The sequence below is a fragment of the Panicum virgatum genome, chromosome 9K (genome assembly GCF_016808335.1).
Source record: "Panicum virgatum strain AP13 chromosome 9K, P.virgatum_v5, whole genome shotgun sequence".
Taxonomy (NCBI): domain Eukaryota; kingdom Viridiplantae; phylum Streptophyta; class Magnoliopsida; order Poales; family Poaceae; genus Panicum; species Panicum virgatum.
The window spans coordinates 54,787,100-54,803,789 of record NC_053144.1 but is presented as its reverse complement, the minus strand read 5'-3'; the positions used below and the strand labels follow the sequence as shown (position 1 = coordinate 54,803,789).

Sequence of the window (16,690 nt, the reverse complement as noted above, 5' to 3'; positions counted from 1 at the left end):
AAGAAATCTCTATAACTTCTAATTACTTTGACACCCTTCAGTTCCAGGAGTACACTCTTTTCAATATCCAGAAACCCTCTAGAAGAAAAATAAACCTTTATTTCTGAAAATGTATATGTCAGTAACCTCAACCCTGCGGTGATGACACTGCCTTTCGGGGGGACACGGTGCGGTACAAGGATGTCACCAATCGGCTAGTCGCAGCACCAACATTTACGATTAATAGGCACAGCACTTGGCACAGGCAGCATGCTCGTTGATATGCTCTCAGTACAATAACGGGCATGCTGACTGCGTCAAATGCTGTCTTCTTATCAATCGGAAGTGCTGGTGATGCGACCAACCGATTTGCGACGTCCTTATAGCGCATCGTGTATCCCTGAAAGGTAGTGCCATCACCGTTGGATGGAGATTAACGACGTATACTTGTTTCGAAAAAAAGATTTTTTTAGCTTCTAGATGGTTTCAATGTGAGCCTGATTAAATACATCACTAGAGTGTCAAAATAATCCATTCATAATACAAAAAATTCTATAATATACTCATTTCATTAATTCATTCATGAATAAAAAAATCAACTATCCACAATATGGTCATATATACAAGTACATCACATGAAGTATCTACACTCATTCTAAAAATTTCTATTATCCATATACTCATCTAAATCTAAAAGAAAATTACACCTGCATATGCAATCTAGCTAGCTAAATGTCCAAGAAATGAGCTAGCTACACATTTTCTCTATTTCTAAAGTATGAAATGAGTATACAAGCCAAGGAAGAAGAGAAAAACAAGCCCCAAACCTTTAGAGCAGATGGATGGACGGGGAATCAAAGATCTTCACAAATGTGGTGAAGAAATGAGCAAGAACTCCTCTATCCCGAGCCAAGAACAGCAAGAAAAGAAGTGAGCTGAATGGCTCGGGCGGGGGGAGAGGGAAGGGGATAAGGGGCGCAAGGCCTTTTGTCCCGGTTGGAGGCACCAACCGGGACAAAAGGGGGGACTTTTGTCCCGGTTGGTGCCTCCAACCGGGACAAAAGGCCCCCGTCCCCCCCGCTGGCCCGGCTAGCCGTTGGACCCGGGACAAAAGCCACCTATTGTCCCGGGCCCAAAGGCTGCCGGGACAAATGGCCAGGAACAAAGGCTTGTTTTGTAGTAGTGGCGTGTCTTGGGCTTTATTTTGTACTCCGATTCTTCCGTTCCAATTATAGGTCATTTGACTTTTCTAAATTAAGTTTGACCACTCGTTTTATTCAAAAATTTCTGTAAAATATGACTTTTTTATTGTAGTTTATCTTATTAATACAAGTTATTCAAGAATGATTTAAATTTAAATATATTTACATAAATTTTTTGAATAAGACAGTGATCAAACGACCATTGTACGTTGTGATAGAGAGAGCGGGCGGTCACCTTGCTCTCGGTTGGCTCCTCAGAAAAACTGAAGAGAAGGCGGCAATGGGCGGCATACATCTATGCTAATGCTATGCACACACATCGATCTCTGAATGGCCAGCGCCGCCAATGCAAAGGCGGCGTTTGAAATAACGGTGCATCGATCGATCTGTGAGTGGAAGGCTCTGGTTTTCATTCTGATTTTCAAAAGGCTGTGCTGCCGGCTGCTTCTTGTGGATGCACATGCATGGTGGTTTCGTTTCATATGCCTCGCGAGTCGCGTCGTCCGTCCCGATACACGTACACCGGTCGTTCTCTCCGTCTCGCTCAGCCAACGAGAGATTGCGCGAAGCAGCCGAAACTGAGCAAGCTTTGACGTACTAGAGCCAACTTGATAAGCATGGAACGAACAAATCCTAATCAGATGCGGTAATACCCTGATCAGGTATGCATATTTAATCTGAACGCCAATGAGATTGAGAGCGATCCCCTAGCTACCCCAAAAAAGAACACGTTATTTTAGCTTGTTCACGTACGTGAATGCCGTCATCATCATCCTCCTACAAGGCTACAACTACACTTTAATCGAGCGCGCAATTTCACTTTAGTAAGCGTGCGTATGCAAAAGCGCAAAAAAAAAGCTAGCTCTCCTCTCCTCTCCTGCTTTTATATATATACAAATAGTTGCAAAGGCTCGATCAGCTGTTCTGTTAGTTGAACAAGTGGTTTAGAAGTTTTGGAGGTGCGATCCATGTGTTGTAGTGGCAGCTTCAAGCTGTGGAGGGCGATGGTGAGGGTGCACTCTGCGTCGTCGCAGGTTGCGTCCTCCTCTGATGATCGGCCGGCGGCGGCGGCGGCGGCGCGGCCGTCCCAGCTGCTGGTGGGGGGCGAGAAGCCGGAGGTGTTCACCATCTGGATGAAGTCGCTGGTGCTCAACGGCAGCGGCTGCACCGTCTACGACTCCGCCGGGAGCATCGTCTACCGCGTCGACAACTACGGCGCCCGCCGCGCCGCCGACGTCTGCCTCATGGACCTCGCCGGCAACGTCGTCCTCCAGATACTCAAGAAAGTAATTAGTTAATGAGCGACTGATCTCTGTCATGCACATCAATCGTAATTAAAAACCTTAATTAGTATAAGCTGTAGATAGTTAATTATTAGTCTCCACGATCTGGTGGCCTGCAGAAGCTTGGGTTCGGGAGGAGGTGGGAGGGGTACAGGTGGAGCGAGCAGGAGCAGGAGCGGCGGCCGTGGTTCAAGGTGGCCAGGGCGTGGGCGTGGCGCGGGCCCTCGCGCTGCACCTGCGAGCTCAGGGGCGACGCGGCGACGGCGGCGACGACCGTGAGGACCTACAGGATGGATGACGGGAGGATCGCGCCGTCTCGCGGCGCCAGGATCGTGGACGGCGCGACGGGGCTCGCCGTGGCCGAGGTGAAGCGGAAGACGACGGCCGCGGGGGTGGCGCTGGGCGCCGACGTGCTGACCCTGACGGTGGAGCCCGGCGTCGACCGGTCCATCATCATGGGGCTCGTGCTCGTGCATGGCCTCATCAACCGCACCATGTGAATTGTGAGGCACCGAGAAGGTCAGCTGGATCACTGGATGAACGTTACTAACTACAGTAAATATATGCAGAAGAGGAGACTGCCCTCGATCGATTTCGTTGTTCCTAGCGTTTTTACCTTAGTTTGTGAGGGACTAGCTACATGGTAACTACTGAGAGGAGAGTGATTATGTGTAATTAGCTTCTTAATCAGAGACAAGTCTGGTCCTTCCGGCTTATTTTGGAACTTCATTCTTTTGGTTGAGGATTGGTCGTGTAGTTATTCAGTGATCCACTACATTTCAACGGCGACTTTTTGCGTCTCAGTTAATACTTAATAGCGGTTCCATTTTTCTTGAACTATTGGCTTAAAACTTACAAATTTAAAAGGCCCCATGGTAAAATAAGCACATGAATTGATTGAGATATTACGGTATATTTCTATCCAACCCTGTCCCCAAACTAAACGAACCCTTACGTCATGCTCGTTTCCCCCGACAATCGCCAGCAACAATGACGCAGTATTTTTAACACAATACAAAATCCGGTAGTCCGTTCACTAGTCCGAACGTAAAGCGTAGGCCAATCGGATAATGCGAAGATATTCAGAACGAAAGAATGACCAGTCACAACTTGCAAACAAGTGACGTTGCCAGGAACAAAGCACAATTCATGTTCCCCATGCTACCTGGAGTAACGATTTTACTATGTAGATTAAGAGTGCCTTTGATAGTCGACAGCACTCTTATACTCAAAAAGGTGATACTAAATCCATATACAGAACGATTCTACAGTAATTATGATTAACAAATTGAATCAGACACTGACCGCATAAGTTAATAGGCCTGATGCTCATACTGTACACTTGGACAGGCTCTATACCTTACAATCTAAATAATGATTTTTTTTAATGGCGGAAAATGGTGGGCCAAGCGAGACCCTTGGTCATCTCCAGGCTTTTTGGGTGAGTACAACAAATGCGATCTATTTTTAATTCTTTTTTTCTGATGGAGATGTGCTGCAGTCAAAACTGCAGCAGGGCTACTACGAACCAGACCAGCTGGTCTGTCTAAATCCATGATGCATGGCCAGTGTGAAAGCAGCAACCAGATATGTACATTCGCCACTGTGCTCCACCTGAACCATCGACTCTATTATCTGGATATGGATGTCTCTAACGCCTGTTTTCGAACTGCGCTGAACCTGCACGACATTTAGCCTCCAACCTTTGCGCTTCGCACCATGGCTCATGATATATGCGCAACATCAGCTACATAAAATAGCTTAGTGTTGTCTTTTTCCTTGATCCCCCGTCCCCATAGAGATCATTCCATTGCACAAGCTCGTTCATGTTAATGGAATCTGAGGAAACACTTGCGCAGACCTACAGGAAAGGTACCACATTTGTTGTGAGCAATGTTACTAGACAATATCGGAACAGCTTTGAGAGCAGAGCAGAGATTGAAATGCACCACAAACCCTTAGTGTGATTAAGCAAGGCTATGTGTTCTATTATTTCATAAGAACACTGTTATACTGCATTTCTTTATCAAAAAAGGAATCATCATGTATTTCGTCCCTATACTCATTGCTTCAGTAGAACATAACACTCTGGTTCATAAATCTGTATCGTCAATGCAGTAAACCATTCCAAAACATAGATCGCTTTAGTTTTGTTTGAAGTCAAATTTCTCTAACTTCAACCAAATTTATAGAAAAACATGTTAAAACATCTAAAATACCAAATAACATGTTAAAACATGTAAAATACCAAATAAGTGTATTTTTCTATAAACTTGGTCGCAGTTAAAGTAGTTTTGACTATAGACAAAACTAAAATGACTTACATTTTGGAACAGAGGGAGCAACATTTAATCATAATAAAGCATTATTAGTGACAGAAGCACATCCTAGTGTATCAAAATAAATGAATCAACAAAAATGAGGATATACCTGTTCATGCGCATGCATGAAATCACTTATTCTTAATGCGCGCACATCATTGCTCGAGTGTGATGGAGGCAACAGTCTATTTGCTGCTTCTGCTGCTGCTCTCTCCTGCAGGTGGACAATGCACATGAACTCATTTTATAGTAAGCAAAGCATCCATCAGTGTATACCAGACACCACCACTCCACCGGTATCAAATGTTGTGTTGATTTTATTACTTTTGATATATCAAAAACCTGAAGAACTAGAGACCACAAGAGAAAGGAAAAAACTACCGAAACGTCAACAAACCTTCTTCTCCTTTTCAAGAATCTCTCTAATAGGACGATGAGCAGCAGTAACACACAGATTCTGAAAATTAATTGCAGACAACAATAAATATTTGATTTTAAGAATAAGTATGATAACAAATCCGTAACATTTGTAGTAACATACCTTGAGATCACTACCCGAGTACCCTTCTGTCAAGTTAGCTATAACTTCAAGGTCAACATCATCTGCCAAATCTTCCTTGGCTAGTATTACGCTAAGGATTTTTCTCCTATTTGATGCATCTGGCAAATTCACCATCAACCTAGAAAAAAACATTGCTCCATAAGACTGCAGCTAACAAACTATTTACAGATGTATTAGATTATAAAAGATTGGTAATCACCTCCTGGGAAGCCTCCTAACAACCGCCTCATCAAGATCAAATGGCCGGTTAGTTGCAGCAAGTACTAATACACGTTCTTTCTCCTTTGTTCTTAGACCATCCCAGTTCACCATAAACTCATTTTTCATCTTACGCATTGCTTCATGCTCTCCAGGGTTCTCACGCCTTCCCAACATGCCATCAACCTAAAAAAAAAAAGGGCAGAAGATAAGCAGGAAAGCATGCACCACTATGGCATTGACAGTGAAGTTGCGAGCTACAGAGATGGTGCCCCGATACATAGAAATCAATCAAAAATGTTGTTTAACAGAACAAACTTACCTCGTCCACAAAAATCACACTTGGAGCAATTTTACTTGCTAATGAAAACACAGCTTTCACGAATTTTTCTCCTTCACCAAGCCACTGGAAAATTGGTGATTTAGATGCAATAATGCAGATACTCAAAATTTCCCCCAAACAAACATAGCAGGCTATCTGATGATTAGTACCTTTGAAGAAATACTCGACATCGATATGTTTATGAAGTTAGCACCAGCCTCAGTTGCCACAGCCTTAGCAAGCATTGTCTTTCCCGTACCAGGAGGGCCGAAAAGCAAAATTCCTTTACATGGCTGGTGTAATACAAACCAAAAAAAAAAGTCAGCTTCCTATTAGCTTAGTGTTCAGCATTGCTGACCTACAACAACAACAACAACATAGCCTTTTTTCCCAAGCAAGTTGGGGTAGGCTAGAGATGAAACCCGAAAGAAATAAGTTCAAGGTTCAGGCACATTGATAGCTAGTCTCCAAGCGCTCCTATCCAAAGCTATCTCTTTAGAGATATTCCAATCCTTAAGGTCTCTCTTAACCGACTCATCCCACGTCAGTTTAGGTCTACCTCTACCCCTCTTTACATTATCGACCCGCTCAAGAACCCCATTACGCACCGGCGCCTCAGGAGGCCTTCGTTGGACATGTCCAAACCATCTCAGCATTGCTGACCTAACATAAAAAAATGTTCTTCCCCCACAATCAACAGAAAAATATCTGGTAATAATAATATGCAAGAAAAAGCATTTGCTATTCCGTTTTTTTCAATCCAACTTGGTACAGCGCAGCATTTATTAGGTTCATCTGATGCATGCTAAAATGAAGGTCATAGGATGATAAAAGATGTGTCAGTTTTAACTGTCCCACCCCAAATGGGTTAACAGTTGCGAGACATGGTCAAATTTGCCTCATTTGTTAATTGTTAGCAAGGATTGGATTTCAAGCCAATAAGATGGAAAGTAGTGTAATATATAGAAGCATTACAGAAAAAAAGGATCATTCAAAAATGTTGCTCACAAATAGTGCAGCTAAATACAACGAGTAGTGTCCAACTATCTACCTTCATAAGTTGTCCTCGGTTGAAAAGTTCAGGTCTTTGCAGTGGAAGCATCACTAACTCCTTCAGAGTATCCTTGACACTCTCCAAAGCTCCGATGTCCTCAAAGGAAACACCAATTTCATGTGGAGGGATAACATCAGCAAGGAGCCTCTTTTCAAATTCGTTTTCCGTAGCAATATCCTGACAATTTTAGAAACAAGAATAGTAAGCTGTATGCAATATAAATTTTGAAAGACCAACATGGTCAGAAATAACTTATTGTTTCGTATTTTTTCGCTGGGTGGTTACAGTTACAGTTGCAATAGAAATTGAGCTGGATGTAATATATAAAAAGAGTGGCAACCTTGAGAGATTTCCTTTTAGAGCTACTCTTCGATCCTGATTGAATACTTTCCAACATGTCAACTCCATGTTTAAGGCTGCAATGTAAATAATAGAACAATAAACATTTTTGCACGGATGAAATAATTTTATTGACAAGCTGCTGAAGCGATAGATAAGATCCGAAACCTTTCACTGGATAGGGTAAACTGCACACTACTTGAAGGGTCTGGAATTGTACAGCTCTTAAGTTGATGGCTCAAAGCAAAACCAATTATTTTATCAATACCTAAAAAATAACAATGAGGCCATCATGACATTGGGAAAATTTGATATATTTCATCAACATGAATATAAAATGGCACTCACACTCATTTGTAAGAATGCGATCCTTAACCAATATTGCCTCAAGGTCAGCGCATTCCAATCCAATCTTCGTTAGAAACTGAAAGCAATGGTAGAAGGATAAGTCGAGATAATAATATGACAAGTTCACTGCAGGTCCAAGGTGCAACTAGAGTCGAGCTCTGTTACATATCTATAAATATGCACTTCAAAATAGGAACTTCCTCAGTCAAGGATACCATTAAGACAAGTCAAATTCCTCTGATCCTTCATTGAGTTAATAGAGCTTGCACATGTGCAACACAAATCGGCAAAGAAAAAATATAACACAATGGACTAATCCCTCATATCAACAGTATTTTACATTTTTTATTTTTGTAGTGTCTTAGGTGCAACTTTGACCATTATTTTCTATCAGGATATATGAATATATCTAACAAACTGATGAGGCTATGGAGTACTTTTCTAATAAATTGATGATGTAGTAAAAGTACTTTCTTTCCCTACACCTATGATTCAAAAATTGACCAAATCCTATCCGTATGTAAAGTATTCGTGACCGGATGGTAGCTCACAGATGTACTGCATTTTATAATAACACACAGATAATAACATAATATTTATGTCCAAATCCATGAAAGAAAGTGTTGCGCATCGCCTAGAACAACCGTGTAAATCACAAATTACTCGAATTCATAACTGTTAATAAATATATAATGCATAATTGATTTTAGCACAAATACTTACAGAGCGTATCTTTGAAATGTTGGCATTTCCTTTAAGAACTTCGATATCTCGGTTTAACATCTCGTTCCACCGTGAAAGCTCCATATCATCCTGTAACATTTGTCCCACATATATTCAAAATAAATGCCAGAAGAGCTACTTAAAATTAATTATCCTTTTGGAAGTACTTCCAAATAACATACTTGTGGTGCCTGGAGCGTCACTTTATTTGGGAAAAGTTTGGTTAGATGCTTCAATGCCTTTGAAGCTTCTTTACATTTATTATTTATCGCATCAATGTCCTGCATTTCCTTACATTAGGTTGTAACAAGAAAATGCACCAATAAAGTGGACAACATATGATTAGTGTTAATAACAATACTGCACCTCTAGTTTAACAGTAAAAATCAGTGGAAGATAGAGAAGACAACTGAAAAATAAGAATATAAACCCTAAACAGGGAGTGCAAAAATGATTGTTCGAGTACGACATGAAAAAATGTTGGTAGTTTTTTATTCTAAAAAATGTTGTAGTTTTGACAACTGATGGTACAAAACAGTGCTTAGATTGTAAGACTAGTATACCAACAATTGTCATGCATAATGCATTAGCACATAACCCAGACTAGTCAGTGACCATACAGTACCCATATACAAGCATAAGATCATAACTAAATTGGTAGAAGTAGATGGTTCGTCAGAAACCTTATACAACTAATGAAATACTACCCCCAGTAAAAAATGCTTACCGTTATGAACAAATCCGTTCAAACTTTTGAAACTTTTTGACTACTGGTATTTTATTCAAATATTTAGTTTGAAATATGTGGAGTTTTCTTTTTAAAAAAACTTCTGCAATTTAATGTCCCAACTTTATGGACTGTGCAGGATTAAAAATAAAAGAACCATGCACAGTTCAGAACACCAACTACTTTTGAATGGATATAATCTCACAACTTGATTGGATTGTATTGGATTAAAAATATAAGAAACATGCCATGTCCAGAATGCCAATTGCCAATTATTTTGAACGGAGGGAAAGTCGGTATAATTAAAAGTTACCTGTAATGTAAGGTCAAGTATAGCCTGGCTGTACGGGAACTTTGAAAGAAAAAGAGAACTGGCATTTGCCTGCAATGCGGAGCTTGCACTTTGTTAGGTAGAGTGTTAAGTAAACAACATGACAGGCTTAATGAAACATCAAGTCTAGTATCGTTTAAATTACAAAACGTACCTTATCTTTGCGATTGTCAGGCTGGATTTGAGATCCAATAATAAAAGCACCGGCTGGAAAATGCTTAAGCTTGCTCTTCAGACCATGGTAGGAGTCATTATTCCCACAAATTTTCTCTGTGTCCTTCAGAAAAAGGATTAAAGGGCCATGCTGAACTTCTTCAGAGATAAACTGTACGGCAAGGACAGTAAGTGTAAGGAAAACACAAATAGCATAATATATAACATACCCTGGAAAAAACAAACACAACTATTAAATACCTCAACTATCACGTCAAATGGATGTTTGGATCTAACTTCCCATCCTGGACTATCAGGGCATAACGAATCAACTGGAAAGCAAGAGGTAGGAACATTATCTAAACAATTGAAGTGTGGCAATAACCAACAATTGGGCATAGCTGCATAAGTAACATCATGCGGTTTGCTTTCATAACATCATTTCTTCACGATATCAGCAAAAGTACTAACCTGGACAAAATAAACCATGATCAGCTTCACAATTGCCTCCAAGATCATTACCTCCTTGAATTTGTTTATCAAACCTTACACCAACCTTCGATAATCTATTTTCTTCAAAAGGAAGACGTATTTCACCCTGTGAACCAAAATCTGGAGGGCTGCAGATTGAACAATTTAACAAGAATCAGCAGCAGATATTAATACATCAAAATAGTTGTAAGGTGAACAATAAGAAAGTTTATTTGATTTCAGCAACAAAATGACCCATATTGCCAACCACACAATTTATAAGTCTCACAAGTCATATGTCAGACAACTAAATCAGATAAAACGATAACCCCTTTTTCTTCTACTTGTCAATAACATTTGAATTCAGGCAATTTTATTTAAAGTAAATTGCTTATTAACACTGCAATAAACACATATAGAATCAATCTTAGGCAGCGAGTTGTACCTCTGTCCATCAAGAATAATGCCTTCTGACTGTAACGAACCAATGTATCTCACTCTATCACCTGAAAAAAAAATGACAAGAACAAAGCCATTTAGACAACACCATAGCAAAACATTAAAGCCTTATCACTGCATCTACTACGCTAGTTTGCGAGCAAACATATAAATTCAATCAGCTGTTTCTGCACTGCCACTGGTACACTGGTCAGTGTTGTGGATGAAATGCATTAAAACTAAAAGGAGATTTCTGAAATTATAGCTGAAATAACTAAAATTTCAGCTCAGCTTTTAATGTCGCATAATATCAATGTTCTCACCTTTTTTGTATGACTCTGATTCCTTGAAAGCCTGCCCCTGAACAACATAATATAAATGAGTACCAAATACAAGCAAATATCCAAAGTACACTTGCAGTGGACTTTCAAAGAAAGTTTTTTATTTTAAAAATGAAATAGATGAAGATGAGAAAGACTGATGTATAGATAGAGTGGTCAGATACAGAAAATATAGCAGTGGTGTGATTGTTTAAAACATTGGAAACATAGAAGTTATTGTCATAAGAAGTGGAACACAGAGAGAAAAATGGAGGTGAATGTTCAGGGTCTTACACCAAACAGCATGGAAGAATCCACCGTGAGCAACCTAGCACCAAAATATTTTGCAAGTGCTCTCACCAGATATTCTTGATAGATCTCAGTTCCTATAGAAACATAAACCACGCTTAATAAAAAAATAGTCACAATAATTGTGGATTTTAAAGCCGCAATAGCATACAAAATTTACACACATATACCTGCTGGGCCAGATATCAGCACTCGTTGACTAAGAGAAGATATATCTTTTGTAAACTTGAAGTAGTTCTTGCATTCTAAATGTACATATGCTGATGACATGAGAGCACATTTGCTATGCTCGCTGTGAGGACAAAAAGTTATTAGAAAACAATTCTTAACAAATGGAGAATCACCCGGCGAACTTAAAGACTGGAAAAAGGTTAGTCCTAGAGTGCAAACAGTAAAGTTCTAATATCAAAGTACAATCACATGAGGACAATATTGTAGATTTATCATCAAAAGCAAACTACGTATCATTGTGATTTTGATCATTTTTATTTCAATTATATATAATTTAGTAATATCTAGAATAACGTCCGCATCCTAATCAAAAGTAAATCAGACAATAGACAGTAAACTACTACTAGTCTGCTGCCATGACATGCAGTTGCACAGTAATATTAAGTATTTAAGTACGACTATAATGTTGAGCATTACACTTATAAATTTCAGATGCATAAAGGAATTGGAATAAGCACAGTGCGCAATGAAATAACTGTCCACAAAATATTTTCTACAAATGAAATACAGGATTGGGGAAGCCAATAGTGTAAAATAGAACGGAGCCATGAGTTGAGTGCACGATTTTTGTTCAGACGGCAATAGCACGAATAATAGTCATTCCCTAAAGAGAAAAGGCAACTCAACAAAAAAGACCTAAAATCTACAAGTTGCACTTGTACTCCCAAACAGAATATTATTACAAAGATTATTCAGAATATATTGGCTGTGCGATTTTCAGGTATAGGCTTATGACTTCCAAGAAGAAACGATAAAAACTATGCAAGATTAATACTTAAAGTGCTGAATGACCAACCATCTTGTCAAGAGTGCAAATTATGGTGTGCACATGACACATTATTCACCAACTCAATGTCCCTATGGAGGGGCAGACTAGTATCACATCTCTTAGCCAAACCGGTTACAGCAAATCAAAAACACTCACATGAGAAAATGAGATTGCTGAATGCATGCTTACCTTAGATAATAGGGACAACTATCAAATGACTCAGAGATGTTACTCGGATCAACCATTGCGTTTACCAGATCCTCCTTCAGAAGTTGCGACCGACCAAAAGATGTATTATCTTCAGAGTTAAACTGGCTCCGCTCATCTATTGTTTTACATAAATTAAGTAGAACTGGGTCTGTTGATGATCCTGCAATAGTGTTTATACAGCGAAATGTTAATCAAATATCAGCAATAAATACTCCTCGGTAAGCATGTAAGGAGAACGAGAGAGAAAAGTCACTATGCTTGGACCATCCTGAATATGTGATCATCTAAACAGCTGTGAACTTAATAGGTCAGGGCTAGCAAGTAAAAGTTTATAAAGAAGTTTGACAGATATAAAGGCTAGCAAGCAAATAAAATTTAAAAAATAGGCAAAGATGACAAATATAAATCGGCCTCACCACTAGGAATCAATGAAGATCGGCCTTTTCCAAAGTAAAAGGTTGAGATTTTGCGACCTTTAGATGATAAATGATCCTGGACATCTTTGAAGTGAGAATGTTGCCCCTGCTGGATGCTACTGCAAGTAGAGGATAATGCTGAAGCGCTTGATTTCTCCTGCTGAAGTTGCTCAAATATCTACCATCACATTAAGGACCTTCAATGCCAAATGTTTACATGTCTAACCGTTATTTATACATTATATCTATTACGAACAAATCTAATATAAGCCATGCTTCTTCATCTGTGGTTAGCCGCAAACATAACTTATTTGTTAAAATAAAGCAGTAGGCAATAGAAAAGGATACATAAGCATGCCTCACGGGTGAACGAAAGATAATTTCATCTCCCCCATTCAAGGTAACTTTGGCAGCCTTGTCCAGAGATTTCCCATTTACACGAACAACTTTGGAGTCAAAGATTTCAAGGAGTGCACCTCGCTAATACAAGATGTTAGAATGGAAACAATATAATGAGTAGAAATGGAGGGAAGGACAAAAACCTTCACAATACCTTAGCCTGCTTCAGCCTACAAACAGGTGAGGCAGTGGACGACTCGCCCAGCCCCAGTCTCAAATCATGATGCGCTCCATGACCAATAGTGAAATGCGATCCATAAATTGGAAGGGTAGGGTGCTGCGACAAAACAAATAAATTAAACAAAGAGCCATCAGTCTGATGAAACGATTCAATCATTTTAGCTGCAACTAAGAGCAATAACAGAGTTAGTTAACTCACTGAAGGACAAGCTTAAACATGTATATACAACAGCATACACACACAAGCACAAACAATGGAAGTATGGAACGTTAAAATTTCCCAAATAATCTAGCCAACCATCACATCACATATAGCCTAGCAAATAAAGAAAAACCAAACACAAAACGCAAACAGTTTCTTATGACATACAGCTTGAGATTTGAATTGCTATGTGACTTGTTAAATGATCAAGGCTCATTCAATTGCCAGAATATACTTCCACCAGGTTTTTTTACAAGGCGTATTTCGTTTTGTTAGGAACAAGTGGCTTGTTGTTGCTTCCATAAAAGAACTAAATGTTGATAATTTAACTGACCTGAGTGACCAAATTATTAACTAGGGCAATGCAACTAATCGTGAGTCATTGAATAAGTGGATTGTTGTTGCTTCCATACAAGAACTAAATATTGGGCCCAAGACAAGTAACAAACAAACTGAATACTTTCTCATGTTGTTATCCTCTTGATTCAATGCTGTGCAACATGTATGTGTGCTTAACTATGACTAAAAATTAGTACCCTGCATGCACTGAACGCTAATAAGCCTGTATACTAGTTGGAAAGTCAGCCCTGTGGTGACTTTGCTTTATAACATAATAACATTGGTTGTAAGATGATTTACAAAAGAGTTACTTTTCCGCGATTAGAATCGTTAGACAAAAGCATACATTGCAAATGAATCGGAGTTTGAGGATGCTTTCTTGCTTAAGATTGGAAGAGTTGGGAACACAAAGGTAATAGTGTAATAGGTTAATAGTCCTAGGTACTATCACATATTCTGAGTTGGAAGATGAGGGTTTTTTAGTAGTTACACGGAATAATTAGCATGCAGTTCTTGGCCACTAAGGTCTGGTCAAAACCAACCAGAGGTAGGTCATGAGTTGTACTGATCAAAAGAAAAGTGAAAGAACATGGGAAAAGGCGTACCGAGGCATATTGGGAAATCAGCCTGCACCAGGGCTCCTGCCGCCTGCTGGTGGCCACAACCTGGCGCTTATTCAGCATCCCCGCCATCTTCTCCGACAAATCCTTCAAATCCTTGGCTTTCTTTATCTTCGCCGATAAATCCTTGTCATTGGCACCCCGCATATGCCCTGCACCAACAGGGAGAACTCGTCATGCCCCAGGGCCCCAACCAGGACCTGTGCTGGGCACATCGGAGAAAGAAGGCTCGTACCAGCCGAGTTGGACTGCGCCTCCCTGGACCTCAGGAGTGCCTCGAGCTTGTCCATGGCGCCGGTCAGCGCCTGCAGCCCAGCCGTGTCCGGCCGCGGCCCCGGCACGGCGCCGGCCGCGGCCGCCCCGGCCTCGGCCGCCGACGGCTTCGCGATATCCGCATCCGCGCCCGCAACCTACGACCACCGAACCGGCCACGGCAACATCAACAACGAGAACCAACCAGATCAATACCGGAGCCCAGAACCCCGAGGCCCAGAGCGCCCGCATGCACGTGGGGGCGGCGGGGGGAGATCCGGACCTTGGCCCGCTTCGGGGGCTGCGACGACGACGCGACCCCGTCCCCCGCTCCGCCCGCCGCGCCCTCCGCCGGCTGCGGCGCCGGCGACGCCGCCGCGCCCTTCTCCTCCTCCTCCTCCGCCGCCGCGACCGCGGGGCGCTTCGCCGCTGCGCTCCGCCTCGTCTCCACCATCTCCGACGGCGACGCGAGAACCCGCGAGGGGGGCGAGGGGGGGGGGGCAACGCGAGAGTGAGAGAGGGGCGAGGAGGAAGACGAAAGGAAGCCGAGAAGAATACAAAACCGAAGGATTCGTTGGACTTGTTACGGGGGGCCGAGGCGGAATATAATAATCAGGCGGCCGCCGCGACCACCAATCGCACGGTGGCGCCGCGACAGGTGAGACTGTGCTGTCCAGTCGATATGAGGGGCGCGGCGCTTCCTTTCCTCTCCTCTCCTCGTGCAATTTTTGCGCGATCCGACTTGTTACGGGTGGAGAGTTATGACAGAATTGGGCTCGAACTTCTTTCGTTTCACCTCGCTGTCTGAGACTTTAATACAAGATCAATATTTCGATTGTTATCTTATCATAAAAAAAATATTCCGATCGATCTATCCCACGATGAGGTCGTTCGTTCCAGAATTTGGAGACACCATCCCAACACATAGTGTCCATAGGTGATGTCTAAAGAAAAAAGTGAGTAAAAAACTATCTATAGACACTACCTCCCCAATATATAATTTCTATAATAATTGAAGAAAATAGATCTCATCCAACCCTCTCTTCTCTCTCTTTACTTCACCCTATCACTTTTCTCATTTTCTTGATTCTTGTGTAGACATGGTGTTTTGCATGAGAAATCATATTTATCTTTTTCCTCATTAACTCACATGTCATATCACCAAATTGCTTACGTGACAGCCTCATTAATGCTATGGACACTATGCTACCGCGAGGGGTTGGAGATGGTCTTAGTTGTCAGTCTATTTCCATTTTTTTTGCGAGTAGCATATATCCATTTTGAATAGGAGATGTCATGTTACCTGACTGCTGGGTACATGTACATGTGCGGTGTGCTCTAGTCACCACTCACCAAATATTGATTTCAACGTGCTCTTGATGACAATGCCGATGTCATGCTTGTGTGTTTTGTGGTTTTCATCACGGCTAATGTATGGGGCGCGCTTAGCTTTATGTCCATCATTTGGCTGGTTCGTGTTCACTAAGGACGATGGAACGTCATGTTGATTCAGATGTTTTTTATGACATTTTTTATTTCACTCGGGTTAGAAGTAATAAAACGGGTCAACCTGATAGCGATAGGGGATGTCATGCATTCCCCTGCCACGGCGTAGGATTTGGATCTAAATAGGTGGACTAAAATAGAAACTAAAAATTAGTTCCATCCTAATAACTAAAGTTTAGTCCATTAGTCTTTATAAAACCCATCTTATTTGGACTAAACCAGCCCGCGAACTGCAAAAAGGCGTAAGTACCCCTCACTATATAGAGGCATCAGTATAAAACAAGGGTAAAAATAACACTTCTATATTTCTATATATGTCCCACCTAAAATTTAGTCTATGGATCCAAATAGACATAGACTAAAATTTAATGATCTGATGTTTAGCCACCTAAAGTTGAGTTATAGGTTATCTAAACGGGGACCTGAGACTGTTGAGTAGCAATCGGACGGGGCTTAAGCTGCAGCCTAGCAAATCCCTATGAGTTG

The 16,690-nt window shown here is 41.1% G+C and overlaps 2 protein-coding genes across 2 annotated transcripts; one reads left to right on the top strand and one right to left on the bottom strand.

The window, feature by feature from the left end:
• The first annotated feature begins 2,018 nt into the window (after positions 1–2,018).
• Positions 2,019–3,180, top strand: LOC120648807 (protein LURP-one-related 11-like). The gene is made up of 2 exons (XM_039925457.1): positions 2,019–2,467; positions 2,584–3,180. Exons 1-2 carry the CDS (start codon positions 2,150–2,152, stop codon positions 2,962–2,964), a joined length of 699 nt encoding a protein of 232 aa, XP_039781391.1. The 5' UTR covers positions 2,019–2,149; the 3' UTR covers positions 2,965–3,180.
• A 430-nt stretch (positions 3,181–3,610) lies between these two features.
• Positions 3,611–15,269, bottom strand: LOC120652395. Its single transcript, XM_039930201.1, has 28 exons — positions 14,982–15,269; positions 14,682–14,856; positions 14,432–14,598; positions 13,260–13,382; positions 13,055–13,186; positions 12,707–12,884; positions 12,270–12,450; positions 11,251–11,372; positions 11,066–11,157; positions 10,775–10,811; positions 10,459–10,519; positions 10,014–10,162; positions 9,804–9,874; positions 9,544–9,714; positions 9,372–9,440; positions 8,514–8,612; positions 8,332–8,421; positions 7,609–7,684; positions 7,429–7,528; positions 7,262–7,337; positions 6,919–7,098; positions 6,038–6,160; positions 5,868–5,951; positions 5,547–5,731; positions 5,327–5,465; positions 5,183–5,242; positions 4,895–4,999; positions 3,611–4,325 (listed from the first exon to the last, which is right to left on the bottom strand). The coding sequence occupies exons 1-28, from the start codon at positions 15,150–15,152 to the stop codon at positions 4,212–4,214; spliced, it is 3,330 nt and encodes a 1,109-aa protein (XP_039786135.1). The 5' UTR covers positions 15,153–15,269; the 3' UTR covers positions 3,611–4,211.
• Positions 15,270–16,690: the final 1,421 nt, after the last annotated feature.